Below are 11,370 nucleotides of genomic sequence, written 5' to 3' on the forward strand. Positions count from 1 at the left end.
CACTTTTGATATATTTGCTATTCAAACTGAAGAGGAAAAAGCACATATACAAAAGCTCTTCGACAGACGGCTCAGATGATACTCACTACCTGATGGAGGTTAGCTGGGTGCTACTGAAGATTGGAACCTGCCTTGGATGGCTTGTGAAACGGCAAGTAAGGGGCAGCACGCCGGTCGATGTATACAAATATATAAAATCAATCAAGATGGCCTCAGGCTTTGATGATAGTCATGATGCAGCTATCGGGCCATTCGAGGGAGTTGATATCTACATACATCCAGAGTGTATGTCCCTGATCCAAGGTTCGCAGCCAAGGACCGATACAAACAAGGACTGATACGAACGATGGGCAAAGAAGGGCGTCCGGCTCTGCTCAGCACCCGATCAACATCGCCTTCAACGTCAGCATCTCTGGTCTTTCTTCTGGCTCTGTGGACGGTAGCACTGCATCTTGTTTCCTCCGCTCCAATGCCTAACCTGTCGATGAAGATTCCCCAGGTCGGCAACCCAGTCCTCAACGGCTGGTATGCGGACCCCGAAGCCCGTATCTTCAACCACAAGTACTACATCTACCCCACCGTGTCGACAGTGTATGAGAACCAGACCTATTTTGAGGCCTTCTCCTCCCCCGATCTGAAGACGTGGACCAGCTTGGGAAAAGTGCTGGACTTCAAGGACGTCTCCTGGAGCACGAACAGGGCTGCGTGGGCACCCTCAGTTGCCTTCAAGGATGGGTTATACTACATGTATTTTTCTGCTGGAGACGGAGTTGGGCTTGGGGTTGCACGTTCGAGTTCCCCAGAGGGTCCGTTCAAGGATGCGTTGGGTAAGCCGTTGATATCAGAATCGTACTTTGGTGCGCAGCCCATCGATGCAGATATCTTTATCGACGATGACGGGAGGAACTATCTCTATTATGGCGGCCATAGCCATGGTGTTGTCGTCGAGCTAAATGATGACATGATCTCCCTCAAGGGGGAGGTTAAGGAGATCACTCCAAAGGGTTATGTGGAGGCTCCGTGGATGTTGAAGCGAAAGGGCGTGTACTACTTCATGTATAGCACTGGCGGGTGAGTCTGTTCTTTGTTATGTTTGCATTCCAGCTTGATATCTCTTTGAATGACTGGCATTAACACTGTCAACATCTTCAAGGTGGGGAGATAACTCGTACGCAGTGAACTATGTCACTAGCAAGAGTCCACTCGGTCCCTTTGACGGCGAGCCTGTCAAGATCTTGCAGGGAAACACCGCAATTGGAACAGGAACCGGCCATAACAGTGTCTTCTCGGTCGGGGATGACTACTATATCGTGTATCATCGCCGATTCCCAGACGACAGCGAGAGAGACCATCGAGCCACATGCATTGATAGAATGTATTTCACAGATGACGGCCGAATCGAGCCCGTCAAGATAACAACAGAGGGGGTGGAGGCCCGGGTTCCATGGTGATTAGCCTCCTTTTGTGAATAATATGATAGCGCCTCTAGCTTGAGATGCACCGGCATTTTCATTTTGAAAAACGTGGCCATCCGGCGACTGGGTACGCGTCTGTATATATCGTTTCTTTCTTCAGCACGCAGAGGCCTTTGCTCCGGAACATTCGTGGAAGCAATCCGTCGGGCGTCGAGGATCATAGTAACCACCACCAGATTTAATATCATCGTTGCCGTACTCTTCATCAGTATCACTTTCCACCTCTTTATCCGCTTGTAGAGGACCTTCACCCTTGCCGGTATTGATCGTGGGCCCAGAGGCCTTGGTCGAAACACTCTCCCGTTGAGTGATATCCTCCTCGTCGTCCTCGTCTCCCAGGACATTCTTCTTCAGCCGGGCTGCCCCTGCAGATGCGACTGTGCTCGAACTCCCGGCTCCTCCGCCAGCTACCACTGAGAACGAACTTTTGAATCCGCCCTTTTTGAACCCACCGGTAGAGCCACTACCAGTGCCTGAGCCGCCGCCCTTCTCCCCACTGGAGTTAACAATTATAAGCCCTGCTTCTTCATTGGCCTTTCGTTCAGCTTTTCTCGCCTTTTCAGCAGCGTTTGGGTCTCGAGAAAGCTGCTTTAGGTCGCGCAATCGTTTCTTGTGCTGGTGGTCGTAGGAACCGATGTGTGCTTCGTACTCGGGGTGCCGCGAGTAAGACTTATTGCAGAGTGTGCAGGTAAAGGCATTCAGTGCCGAGCGAGCAGATTCAGTCTATCTCATGTCAGTATTCGCTCAACTTTCTGGCGCTTGGGATGGTTGCTTTGCGGGTTGGGACGTCCTGCTCACCTTTGGTGCTGGGTTGGTGAAGCCGCGCTGTCGTTCTAGCAGTCAGTAAAACATGTTATCCTTCCTAGCTAGAGATGTCACTTACCGGAGGCATCTTGTCTGTATACACTCTGGGATAGATGTCAATAAAGATGTTGAGAATTGTTTATGGTCAAAAGGGCGAAGTTGGCGAGTTGAAGATAAATCGCGGCTTTTTGACCAATCAAGGACGCCCAGTTGCGGATTTCCCATCCAAAAGGCCAAAATTTAAGCTATCAAGAGCATCAACCTTCTGCACATTTCTTCTCTGCATGGCTTTGTGCAGGTTACAGACTGAAAACGCTCATTCCTTTTTGCTTTTATCCTTTTTGCTTATAGGAAGCAGCCGAATTGGCTCAGACTGTTGGTCGATATAACTACTTCTTGTCCACGGCGACGGCATGAGCCAGCAACAGCTCTATCTACAGGAGATAGACCCGTCTCCGCTGGACGAAATGGACGGTGACATAGACCTCGAAGCCGCTGATGGCTCCTCAAAAGCTTCTAGAGGCCCGTCGGGAGGTCATGATCTGCCATCACGGCCGAAGCTGGGCTTAAGCGGCCACAGCTGGGACTACTGGTGTACGTTTACGTTCAACTCTGCCCTGCTATACTAAAGATGGCCGTTTATTTGAAGGTGCAGCTTCGGAAATGATATATACTCACATGTCCTAATAGTGTCGGCCGTCCAGAAATACTCTACATATCCACCTACTGTCTTTCTAGGGCTACACTTTACAAACACAGCACTTATACCGCTAGCGACTCGGTCCGTGTCTGAAAGCGAGACCTTCCTCCTCCTCACCCGTCCAATATACCAGGCTCCAGGACTTGAACCACTGATAGTCTACTTGCCTATCTTGGCGCACGTCACATCTGGAGTCATACTCCGATACCTCCGGCAGTCTCGACGAGCTCGGCAGTTCGGTGCAGAGACACGAGAGCAACGAAAAGCCATCAAGTCAACTGGTAGGCCGGCAAGTGTCCAGGCGATGCTAGGCTACGCGATGATACCGTTGATCGGATCACATATACTTGCCAACCGGCTTGTTCCGCTCTATGTTGACGGTGGCAGCTCTGGAGTTGGGCTTGGTTACGTGGCCCATGGAATTGCCCGGTCACCTTGGCTCATGGGGGCATGGTATGCCGCGCTCACTGGCATTGGAGTATGGCACTTTGTCGGCGGCTGGGCCTGGTGGTTTGGATGGAGAGAAGTGCTGGTCACTAAGAGGGCTGCTCCAAGCCACGGCAGTAGCGCTTCGGGAGCCAACGGCGGCTACCTGGGCTCCCAGAAGGGTACCGAGCTGTACCAGAGGAAGCAGAGACGGCGTTGGATTGTCAATGGCACCTCGCTAGTTGGAACAGCTCTCTGGCTTGCTGGTGGTCTCGGGATTATAGGAACGGGCGGACTCGGAGTTGGATGGGAGGCCAAAGGTTGGGATGCCCTGTACAGCCAGGTACCTCTGCTCGGCGGCCTACTTGTGCCCGATAAGTAGTCAATTTCGCCCGTCATTCTCTATGCACATACCATCTTTTTTCCTTTGCTTCTTGTCCTTCTACTGTATGTAAATATAATTCTTCCTGTAGCTTTTTGTATAGATATTTAGAGTTTGGCCCGTGCGTTTCCACCGAAATCTTTTTTTTTTCTCCAACTCATTTGAATCGTTAGAAAACACACAATCACGGAACAGACGACAACGAAGAGAAAGGGGTATCTCGTTGGGATTCAAAAGACCGCGAGAAAACTCGACTAAGACTCCAATGCTCCTAGGCCGATTCGGCATTGGACCCGGCCCTGGACTGCGATGTGTCGTTACTAAACCGCTGTTACTGCTATCAACCACGAACGCGAAAGCTTCATATCAATTGGCGCGTAAGATGGCGTCCACCGAAGAGGCGCCTAAGCTAGGGACGATATCGAGCCCACCGAAGCAAGGCCAGTTTATAAAACACGGGTCGACGGTGTACAAGACGATCCAAGAAGGCCTGGCGTATATCCTTGTTAACCAAAAGGATGCTGAGCCAGCCAAACCGCCTCCATTAACTCAGAACCAGAAGACCACGGAAGGAGACCGGCCTTCTGTCTTCTATAATCCTATCCAACAGTTCAATCGAGACCTGAGTGTTCTAGCTATTCGCGCCTATGGAGAGCATGCCACCGCCATAAAGCAGAAGAAGCGCAAATTGAAGCTCAAAGGTAGAAAGACCCCCACAAAAAAGGCAAAGGCCGATGAAGGGAACGAGATAGAGAAACCTATTGAAACAGGTGCGCCGTCTGCTGGTGATCAAGTGAAGGCAGAACCGGTCGGGGCAGGCGTGAACAAGAGAAGACGGGAAGATGAGGAGGCTGCGACAGAGGAGACTCCCTTGAAGAAGCCTTGTACTGAGACACGGTCAAGTGGTGAAGAGATGGCTGGACCAACTGGGGAAGAGATTGCTATGCAGGCCAAAGATGTCATCGTCCCGGAAAATACAGAAAAGGTAGCGGAAAACGCAGCACCTAAGCCATGGACCCCTTCATTTACAATACTGGACGCTTTGTCTGCCTCGGGGCTTCGAGCTCTTCGTTACGCGAAAGAGATCCCCTTTGCAACTCGCGTTGTTGGAAATGACCTGTCCGCAGCCGCCATCGAGTCTATGAAACTAAACGTCCAACACAACGGTCTAGAAGGTAGAGTCCAGCCGAACAAGGGCGATGCTTGTGCCTATATGTATACTGTTGGTCGGGCTCAAGGATCTCCTAATGAGCCTGGTGGCATCCCGAAGTTTGACGTTGTTGACCTGGATCCTTATGGAACAGCAGCGCCCTTCCTAGACGCAGCTGTTCAATCCGTTGCCGATGGCGGCTTGCTATGTGTTACCTGCACTGATGCTGGAGTATTTGCAGGAGCTGGATACCCAGAGAAAACATTCGCCCTTTATGGTGGTATCCCCATCCGCGGATCACACTCTCATGAAGGAGGGTTGCGGTTGATTCTACATGCCATAGGCACTGCCGCTGGAAAGTACGGTCTAGCCATTGAACCTATGCTTTCTTTGTCAATCGACTTTTATGCTAGAGTCTTTGTTCGTGTTCATAAGGCTCCAATTGAGGTCAAGTTTGCAGCCAGCAAGACAATGATTTCCTTCAACTGTGATCACGGTTGTGGTTCGTGGAAGACACAGCGCCTTGCTGAGAGAAAACCGCAAACGGGCAAAGATGGAAAGACCTTTTATAGCTACGGACTTGCCCAGGGCCCGACTGCTGCTCCCAACTGTGAGCACTGTGGTTTTAAGACTCACGTTGCTGGCCCTATGTGGGCTGGTCCCCTGCATAACCCCGTCTTCATCCAGCGTATTCTCGACCTAACGGCTGGTGCAGATAGGGATACCTACCAAACATGCCCTCGTATAGAGGGTATGTTGACTACTGCTCTTGAGGAGGACTTGGATCTTGGCGGAAGCGCAAAGGAGCCCACCCCAGAAGCAGAACCAGTACAACCTAATACCAACAGTCAAGAAATGTCTCTTCTTATTCCTAGAGTTGACCCTGCCCTTATCGAGCCCTACCCGTTCTTCTTCATCGTCAGCAATCTGGCTCGCGTGCTCCGCACTTCAACGATGCCAGAAATTCAATTCCATGGAGCGCTACGAAGCCTGGGATATAAATCTACTCGAAGCCACGCCAAACCAAACTCAATACGAACTAATGCTCCCTGGGAAGTTGTCTGGGAGATTATGCGAGAATGGGTTCGCCTTAAATCGCCTATTAAACCTGGAGCGCTCTCCGACTCCACAGCTGGTGCCGGTATTCTACGAAGAAACCGACATACACTTAACCCTGTACCTGGGGAGGCACCTGGGCTGAAGGCATTAAAGCGCGATCTCCTCACTGCAGTTGACTCTAGTAGGAGCATTGCAGATATCACAATGATGGTTCAGGCCGCATTGTATCGCTCAGGAGTGCACCAATCAATAGAAACCGTGGACAGGCATACCTTAGAAGAAATGGAGAAAGATGAAAGCAACAATGAGGTAGAAAGCAATGACTCTTTGACAAGTGCCGGTTCGCCCTCAACTCGCCAGGATCCAAGCACACTAAATGTTGTGTTCGATGGAGAGCTAGGAAAGAAAGCCCTCAGTTCACATCGCAAAAAACGTTTAAAAAGATATCAAGCAAACCCCAGGCCTAACTGGGGGCCGATTGCGCGAGCCCATGTTACCAGTACAACTAAGAATACCAGCTGAGATAATATAGCATTGCCAATTCAATCTGAGCGAGCATCTGTACTGTACTATTTTTCTGTCAGAGTTGATACGATATGTATGTTGATGGCTGAATGATTCATCCTACTTGTCCTATCTACGAGCTTTCTAGTAAAGAAAATCTAGGAGCTTGTTCTGAGGAACATTTCCTCGAAAAGATTTACGATGACGTAGCCTAAATTTTCTTCTATTAACATTCTACTGGGTTATTAATGGACTACAAGAAAAAGAAAAGAGAAGAAAGATTGAACATGAAGCTTTTTGCACCGTCATTACATCTATCCGGACAGTTCATTACTAGATGGCATGGAAAGGAAAAAAAGGCAGAAAGTCTTGCAGGAAGGGAAAAGGAAAAAATAAATATGAATAGATGCAGAAATCATGTAGAGGGACGCAGGGCTGACCCTAAAGTCAGGTCAGATTATGCACTTGAGGACTCAATGTTTATAGATAATTCGACCAATAGGGGGAGATTAGAAGTGGGATTGAGCAATGGCGATGGCTTGAGCATCACTATGAGTGATACTGACATGCACCTCCTTGACACCGGCCTCCTTAGCAGCGGCAGCGGCATCGCCATGTAGCTGTGAAGAAGAAAATTAGTTACTTGTACTGATACAATGGAGCGACGGGATAAAGTTAACCTACCACTACAACTGGAGCACCGTTGTCATCATGGATGATTTCAATTTCCTTGAGGGGGGCACCACTTCCCTTGCCACGAACACCGAGAGACTTGAATACGGCTTCTTTTGCACTCCATCGGCCTGCAAAGGATGCTCGTGCGGAGCCTGCTTGAGAACAGTATTCCTTCTCCCGCTGGGTGAAGTTGCGGTTGATAAAGGTCTCGTTCGAGATATTAAAAGACTCAATGTCCTCTACATCGACGCCAATCTTGGTGTTGCCAGTTACAGTGGCCTTTGCAAGAGTCTCGACCATCTTCTTTGTGCTTTCGGTTTTGCTGACGGGGGTTGGTGCCTTGGGTTTGGAATGAACCGGGTACTGTAGCTTGGACTCTTTGTCGTTGTACTCTACACGGACATCGGGGTTTAGATAGACACTGGATTCCTGGTTGTCTTCATATGGCGACTTGTCCTTCGCAACGAAGAGAGTGTTGTTAATCATGCCATTATGGAAGTATCTGTAGGCACGCTTCTGACGAGCCTCAACCTTAGCTTTATAGGCTACGTATCGAGCCTCATCAAGGGTAGCGTAGAGGTACTTGGGGTGGATACCAATGGCTTGGGTTCCCTTCTGACCGAAGCCGAAGGACGTCACGGAGAAGGCTTTGATACCATCGGTCTGCAGACTGCGGCTGGGGTAGACAATGTAGTCGAATTTCTCCATAACCTTGTCAATGTTGTCGGCATTACGGTTACCGGGGACAAGACCGGTGTTGAGAACCTGAAGACATCCGTTGATCATGAAGCCACCAGCAGCACCCTTTGGATGACCGGTGAGATATTTCTGGAAGATACCCAAGAGGGCGTTACCCTTCTTTCGGCCAAGATGCTTCATCTGCTGACACAAGACATCACACTCATTCTTATCATTGGCGACAGTAGAGGTACCGTGGAACGAAGCCACATCAACATCGTCAATAGTGAGGCCCCAAGTTGCGAGGGCACCTCGCAAGGGAGCTATTCTAGAATCTTGCTTCCAGAAGTTATTACCCAGGCTGAATGCAGCATCCTTTTCTTGCCTGATGGCCTCGCGCTCAATGTGTTCAAATCTTTCTTGTCGGTACTCAGCAGCGTTGAAGGTTTCATCAGACTGGGCCTTCAGAGTATCGATCTCGTCTTGGAGACCAAGAATCTCGGACTCACGCCATGCTCGGATTTGGCGACGGCGCATGTCCAGCTGTCTGCGACGGTATTTGATGTCAAGCAGTGGCGAGGGGAATTTTCCAGGGTTCTCACGAGCAGTGGTCAATACTCCCTTGCCGGGAGCAGGAACTGAACGGCCAATCTTATCAGTAGCAGTGGTGGTAAGAGCCACTATACCATAGATTGGAACACCCATATCCAGGGCAAGTTGAGCACTCATAATCAATTGCATACCACACCCCTGAGATTCCATGAATCCACTACGAGTAGTGGTGGTGGGCCTCGACATCTCCTTTGGTGTTCGACCGTGAGCCAATTCAGATTCCGCATTGCTGGTGGCGCCCATATTGGCGAATTCGTAAGAGCCTTCTTCTTGGAAGTCATCAAATCCACCAACAAAGCAGACGCGAGCCTTGCCTTCAACAATGGTCTCGTAACCAATGTCTACGGATTCAACAGCAGTGGCACAAGCACCAACTGGTGTCTTGATAGGGCCAGTTGACGAAAGGAGCAACATGTTTACCCAGGCACTCATAGTATTGATAAAGGACTCTTGAAGGATATCCTTTTGGAGTGGCTTGTCAAGGTAACGGTCCTTGTACATACCGCGGAGAGCTTGAGCGCCTCCGATACCAGAACCAATACAGTTGCCAACCTCGGAAATATGAACATATTTATAGAATTCATATGGATCCGTGACACCAGATGCAAGAAGAGTCTCCACGGTACAAACAAGCACGTAGAGGGTGACGGGGTCAACCTGGCTAATAATGTCATCAGGAATTCCATAGTGCTTAGGGTCCCAGCCCGTAGGAATCTGGCCAGCGACAAAACGGTCAAACTTGAGAGCTTTGGGGATGAGAAGAGTAGCCCCCTTAAGCAGACGGACAGTGTACTCTCCGGAGTTCTTGATTTCGAAAATCTCAACCTTGTCGCCATGTTCACGCTTGAATTCCTCAGCGGTCTCTTTGGATGCCTCGAAAGTATCGAGATCCTCTTGCAGAACAACCTCTTGCAACAGGTGTTTGTTATTGGGATCGTATCCACCAAACAGCTCAGGCTCGACAATACGAATACCAGAGTGCTCCAGAATATACTTCTCGTATTTGGCTTTGACGTCCTTGTCGCTAACTGGTTCACCAGTTTTGGTGTCAACCCAACCAGAGTATGGTTTACCTTTGAGAGGGCCGTTATGGTTCTTAATGAGACCCATCATCCATGCCATCTCGATGCAGCCCTCAAGAGAGAACTTTCCGTAAGCCTCCATCTCCCAGCGGGTACGGGAGTTACCCCATGGTCCAATTTCAGCAAAACCGGTGATAACAACAACTTTATCCAAGTTGACCATATCCTTGAGGTTAACGTTCAAGGGCTCAACCTCGGTCTTCCAATCAGGCAGAGTCGGAAATTCGAATTTGAGGTTGGCGCGAGGTTCAGTAATGACTTTCTTATACAGAGCCTCGCTGTCCTCACCGTTAACAATCTTATTCTCGAGAGCAGTCTCTTTCATAACTGCCTGTCTGACAGTGCTGGTCTCGACAATCTCACTGCGAAGCTTCTTCATCAACCCATTGAGATCAGGAATGAATTGCAGACCACCGTTCAGGTCCGCAAACACAGGGTTATTCTGACAGAGATCAACAATAGGTGGCGCCATAAGCCCGAGCAAGTTAAAGGCCATTTCCTGTTGGGAGAAGGTACGAACACCAAGCTTCTCAACACCTTCGGTAATGGTGTCATTGGCATTCATCAAACCGGTGGAACGAGTCCAGCCAATAACAGCTCCACAAATGGTGAGATAGTCGGACCAGTTCTCAGAGTACCATCTGTTGAATAGGGTCTCTAGACCAAGTTTCGACTCGGAATAAAGACCATCGTTTCCGAAGGTTCCGTGGTTGGGAGACATGGGGAGAACAACCTGAGCCGGACGTGTTGCAAAGCCCCGATCGTGTTTCTGGGACTTGACAGCACCAATCATACGGAGAATGTTTGTCAACATAAGGCGATGGGCCAGCTCGGATTTAGAGTCAATAGAGTCTATTTCACGGCCGTTTTCAGAAATAGCAGCAAACGGAACAATGTGATCTAGATCCCATCCAAGTCCATTCTTGGGGTCGTAGATGTACTGGATAAGAGCTTCAACATCCTGTTTGCTTCCCTGGTTAAATGGGACGACAACAAGTTGGGAGCCTCGAGCGCCGTATCGTGTATACATCGTTTGGTAGTACTCAGTAACTTCCCTCGAGAAACGGCTGGTAGTCACAACAACCTTAGCTCCACCACTGATCATTCCCTGTAGAACAGCGGCACCAATAGAGCCAGCGCCAGCACCAGTCATCAGAATGTTCTTGCCACTGAAGGTGAGACCTGACCGAGCGGCAGACTCGAGCCCATCAAGATAGATGCCAGTCAATTTCTTGCTGTACTCCCATCCGTGAGTCGTTTTCCTCTTAAGGTGCAAGAAGGGGATCGTCTCAATCTTGCCCGAGTTGGCGGGAGGAGAGTGAGATCCGTTGGCAGGCGTTCCCTTCTTAGTGTGGCCGTTCTGTCGAGGCATGATTTGGCGTTCGTTCATGGCCAAGGTTCGCAAAACTTCCTTATAAAGGGAGTTGAACTGTAATTGTGAAGCTTTGGAAAGTTTATGTTGTTTTTGAATCATTTTATAAACATTCTTTAGGTCGTTTTGTACTTTTGTACGGCCACTGTATTGAGAGATGGGTCCTCCCTGGGCCATAGCACGGACGTAATCTTCGAGTTTGCGAGCACTTGGCCGTGTGGCCTCCTGGTATTTAATGTTTCCTCTAGCATCGACGGTTGTCTGGGGTCCGGTGGGGACTGCAACATCTTTGTATACTGGATCGGCGTTGAGAACATCCTTACAGTTCTCGATCAGCATGCATCCAAGCTCCTTGGCTAGCTTATAGGTCTCTCCACGCTCGGTCGGGCAGTTATCAATATGGTACTGCATAAAGTCAGAAGGAGCGGGTTGGATCTGTCATGATGTGGAT

The 11,370-nt window shown here is 49.6% G+C and overlaps 5 protein-coding genes across 5 annotated transcripts; 3 read left to right on the forward strand and 2 right to left on the reverse strand.

The window, feature by feature from the left end:
• Window positions 1-170: 170 nt before the first annotated feature.
• Window positions 171-1,411, forward strand: TERG_08523 (uncharacterized protein). The gene has a single exon (XM_047748967.1). The coding sequence runs from the start codon at window positions 347-349 to the stop codon at window positions 1,073-1,075; it is 729 nt and encodes a 242-aa protein (XP_047604960.1). The 5' UTR covers window positions 171-346; the 3' UTR covers window positions 1,076-1,411.
• Window positions 1,412-1,545: 134 nt separating this feature from the next.
• TERG_08524 (uncharacterized protein) lies at window positions 1,546-2,416 on the reverse strand. Its single transcript, XM_003230871.2, has 3 exons — window positions 2,359-2,416; window positions 2,274-2,300; window positions 1,546-2,198 (listed from the first exon to the last, which is right to left on the reverse strand). Exons 1-3 carry the CDS (start codon window positions 2,365-2,367, stop codon window positions 1,572-1,574), a joined length of 663 nt encoding a protein of 220 aa, XP_003230919.1. The 5' UTR covers window positions 2,368-2,416; the 3' UTR covers window positions 1,546-1,571.
• A 276-nt stretch (window positions 2,417-2,692) lies between these two features.
• TERG_08525 (uncharacterized protein) lies at window positions 2,693-3,787 on the forward strand (the record flags this gene model as incomplete). The annotated part of the gene is made up of 2 exons (XM_003230872.1): window positions 2,693-2,873; window positions 2,970-3,787. The coding sequence occupies 2 exons, from the start codon at window positions 2,693-2,695 to the stop codon at window positions 3,785-3,787; spliced, it is 999 nt and encodes a 332-aa protein (XP_003230920.1).
• Window positions 3,788-4,169: 382 nt separating this feature from the next.
• TERG_08526 (N2,N2-dimethylguanosine tRNA methyltransferase) lies at window positions 4,170-6,518 on the forward strand (the record flags this gene model as incomplete). The annotated part of the gene is made up of 1 exon (XM_003230873.1): window positions 4,170-6,518. One exon carries the CDS (start codon window positions 4,170-4,172, stop codon window positions 6,516-6,518), a length of 2,349 nt encoding a protein of 782 aa, XP_003230921.1.
• A 491-nt stretch (window positions 6,519-7,009) lies between these two features.
• On the reverse strand, window positions 7,010-11,330 carry TERG_12700 (fatty acid synthase subunit alpha; the record flags this gene model as incomplete). Its single annotated transcript, XM_047751622.1, has 2 exons — window positions 7,010-7,120; window positions 7,185-11,330. 2 exons carry the CDS (start codon window positions 11,328-11,330, stop codon window positions 7,010-7,012), a joined length of 4,257 nt encoding a protein of 1,418 aa, XP_047607567.1.
• Between the last annotated feature and the right edge of the window lie 40 nt (window positions 11,331-11,370).

Source organism: Trichophyton rubrum (genome assembly GCF_000151425.1).
Source record: "Trichophyton rubrum CBS 118892 genomic scaffold supercont2.16, whole genome shotgun sequence".
In the NCBI taxonomy this organism is placed as follows: domain Eukaryota; kingdom Fungi; phylum Ascomycota; class Eurotiomycetes; order Onygenales; family Arthrodermataceae; genus Trichophyton; species Trichophyton rubrum.

Excerpts from the sequence above, each read along its gene's own strand:
- TERG_08523 (XM_047748967.1), top strand. The coding sequence starts at position 347 with ATGGGCAAAGAAGGGCGTCCGGCTCTGCTCAGCACCCGATCAACATCG.
- TERG_08524 (XM_003230871.2), bottom strand. Across the intron at positions 2,199-2,273 it reads TCACCAACCCAGCACCAAAG|ACTGAATCTGCTCGCTCGGC; the intron begins GTGAGCAGGACG and ends GACATGAGATAG.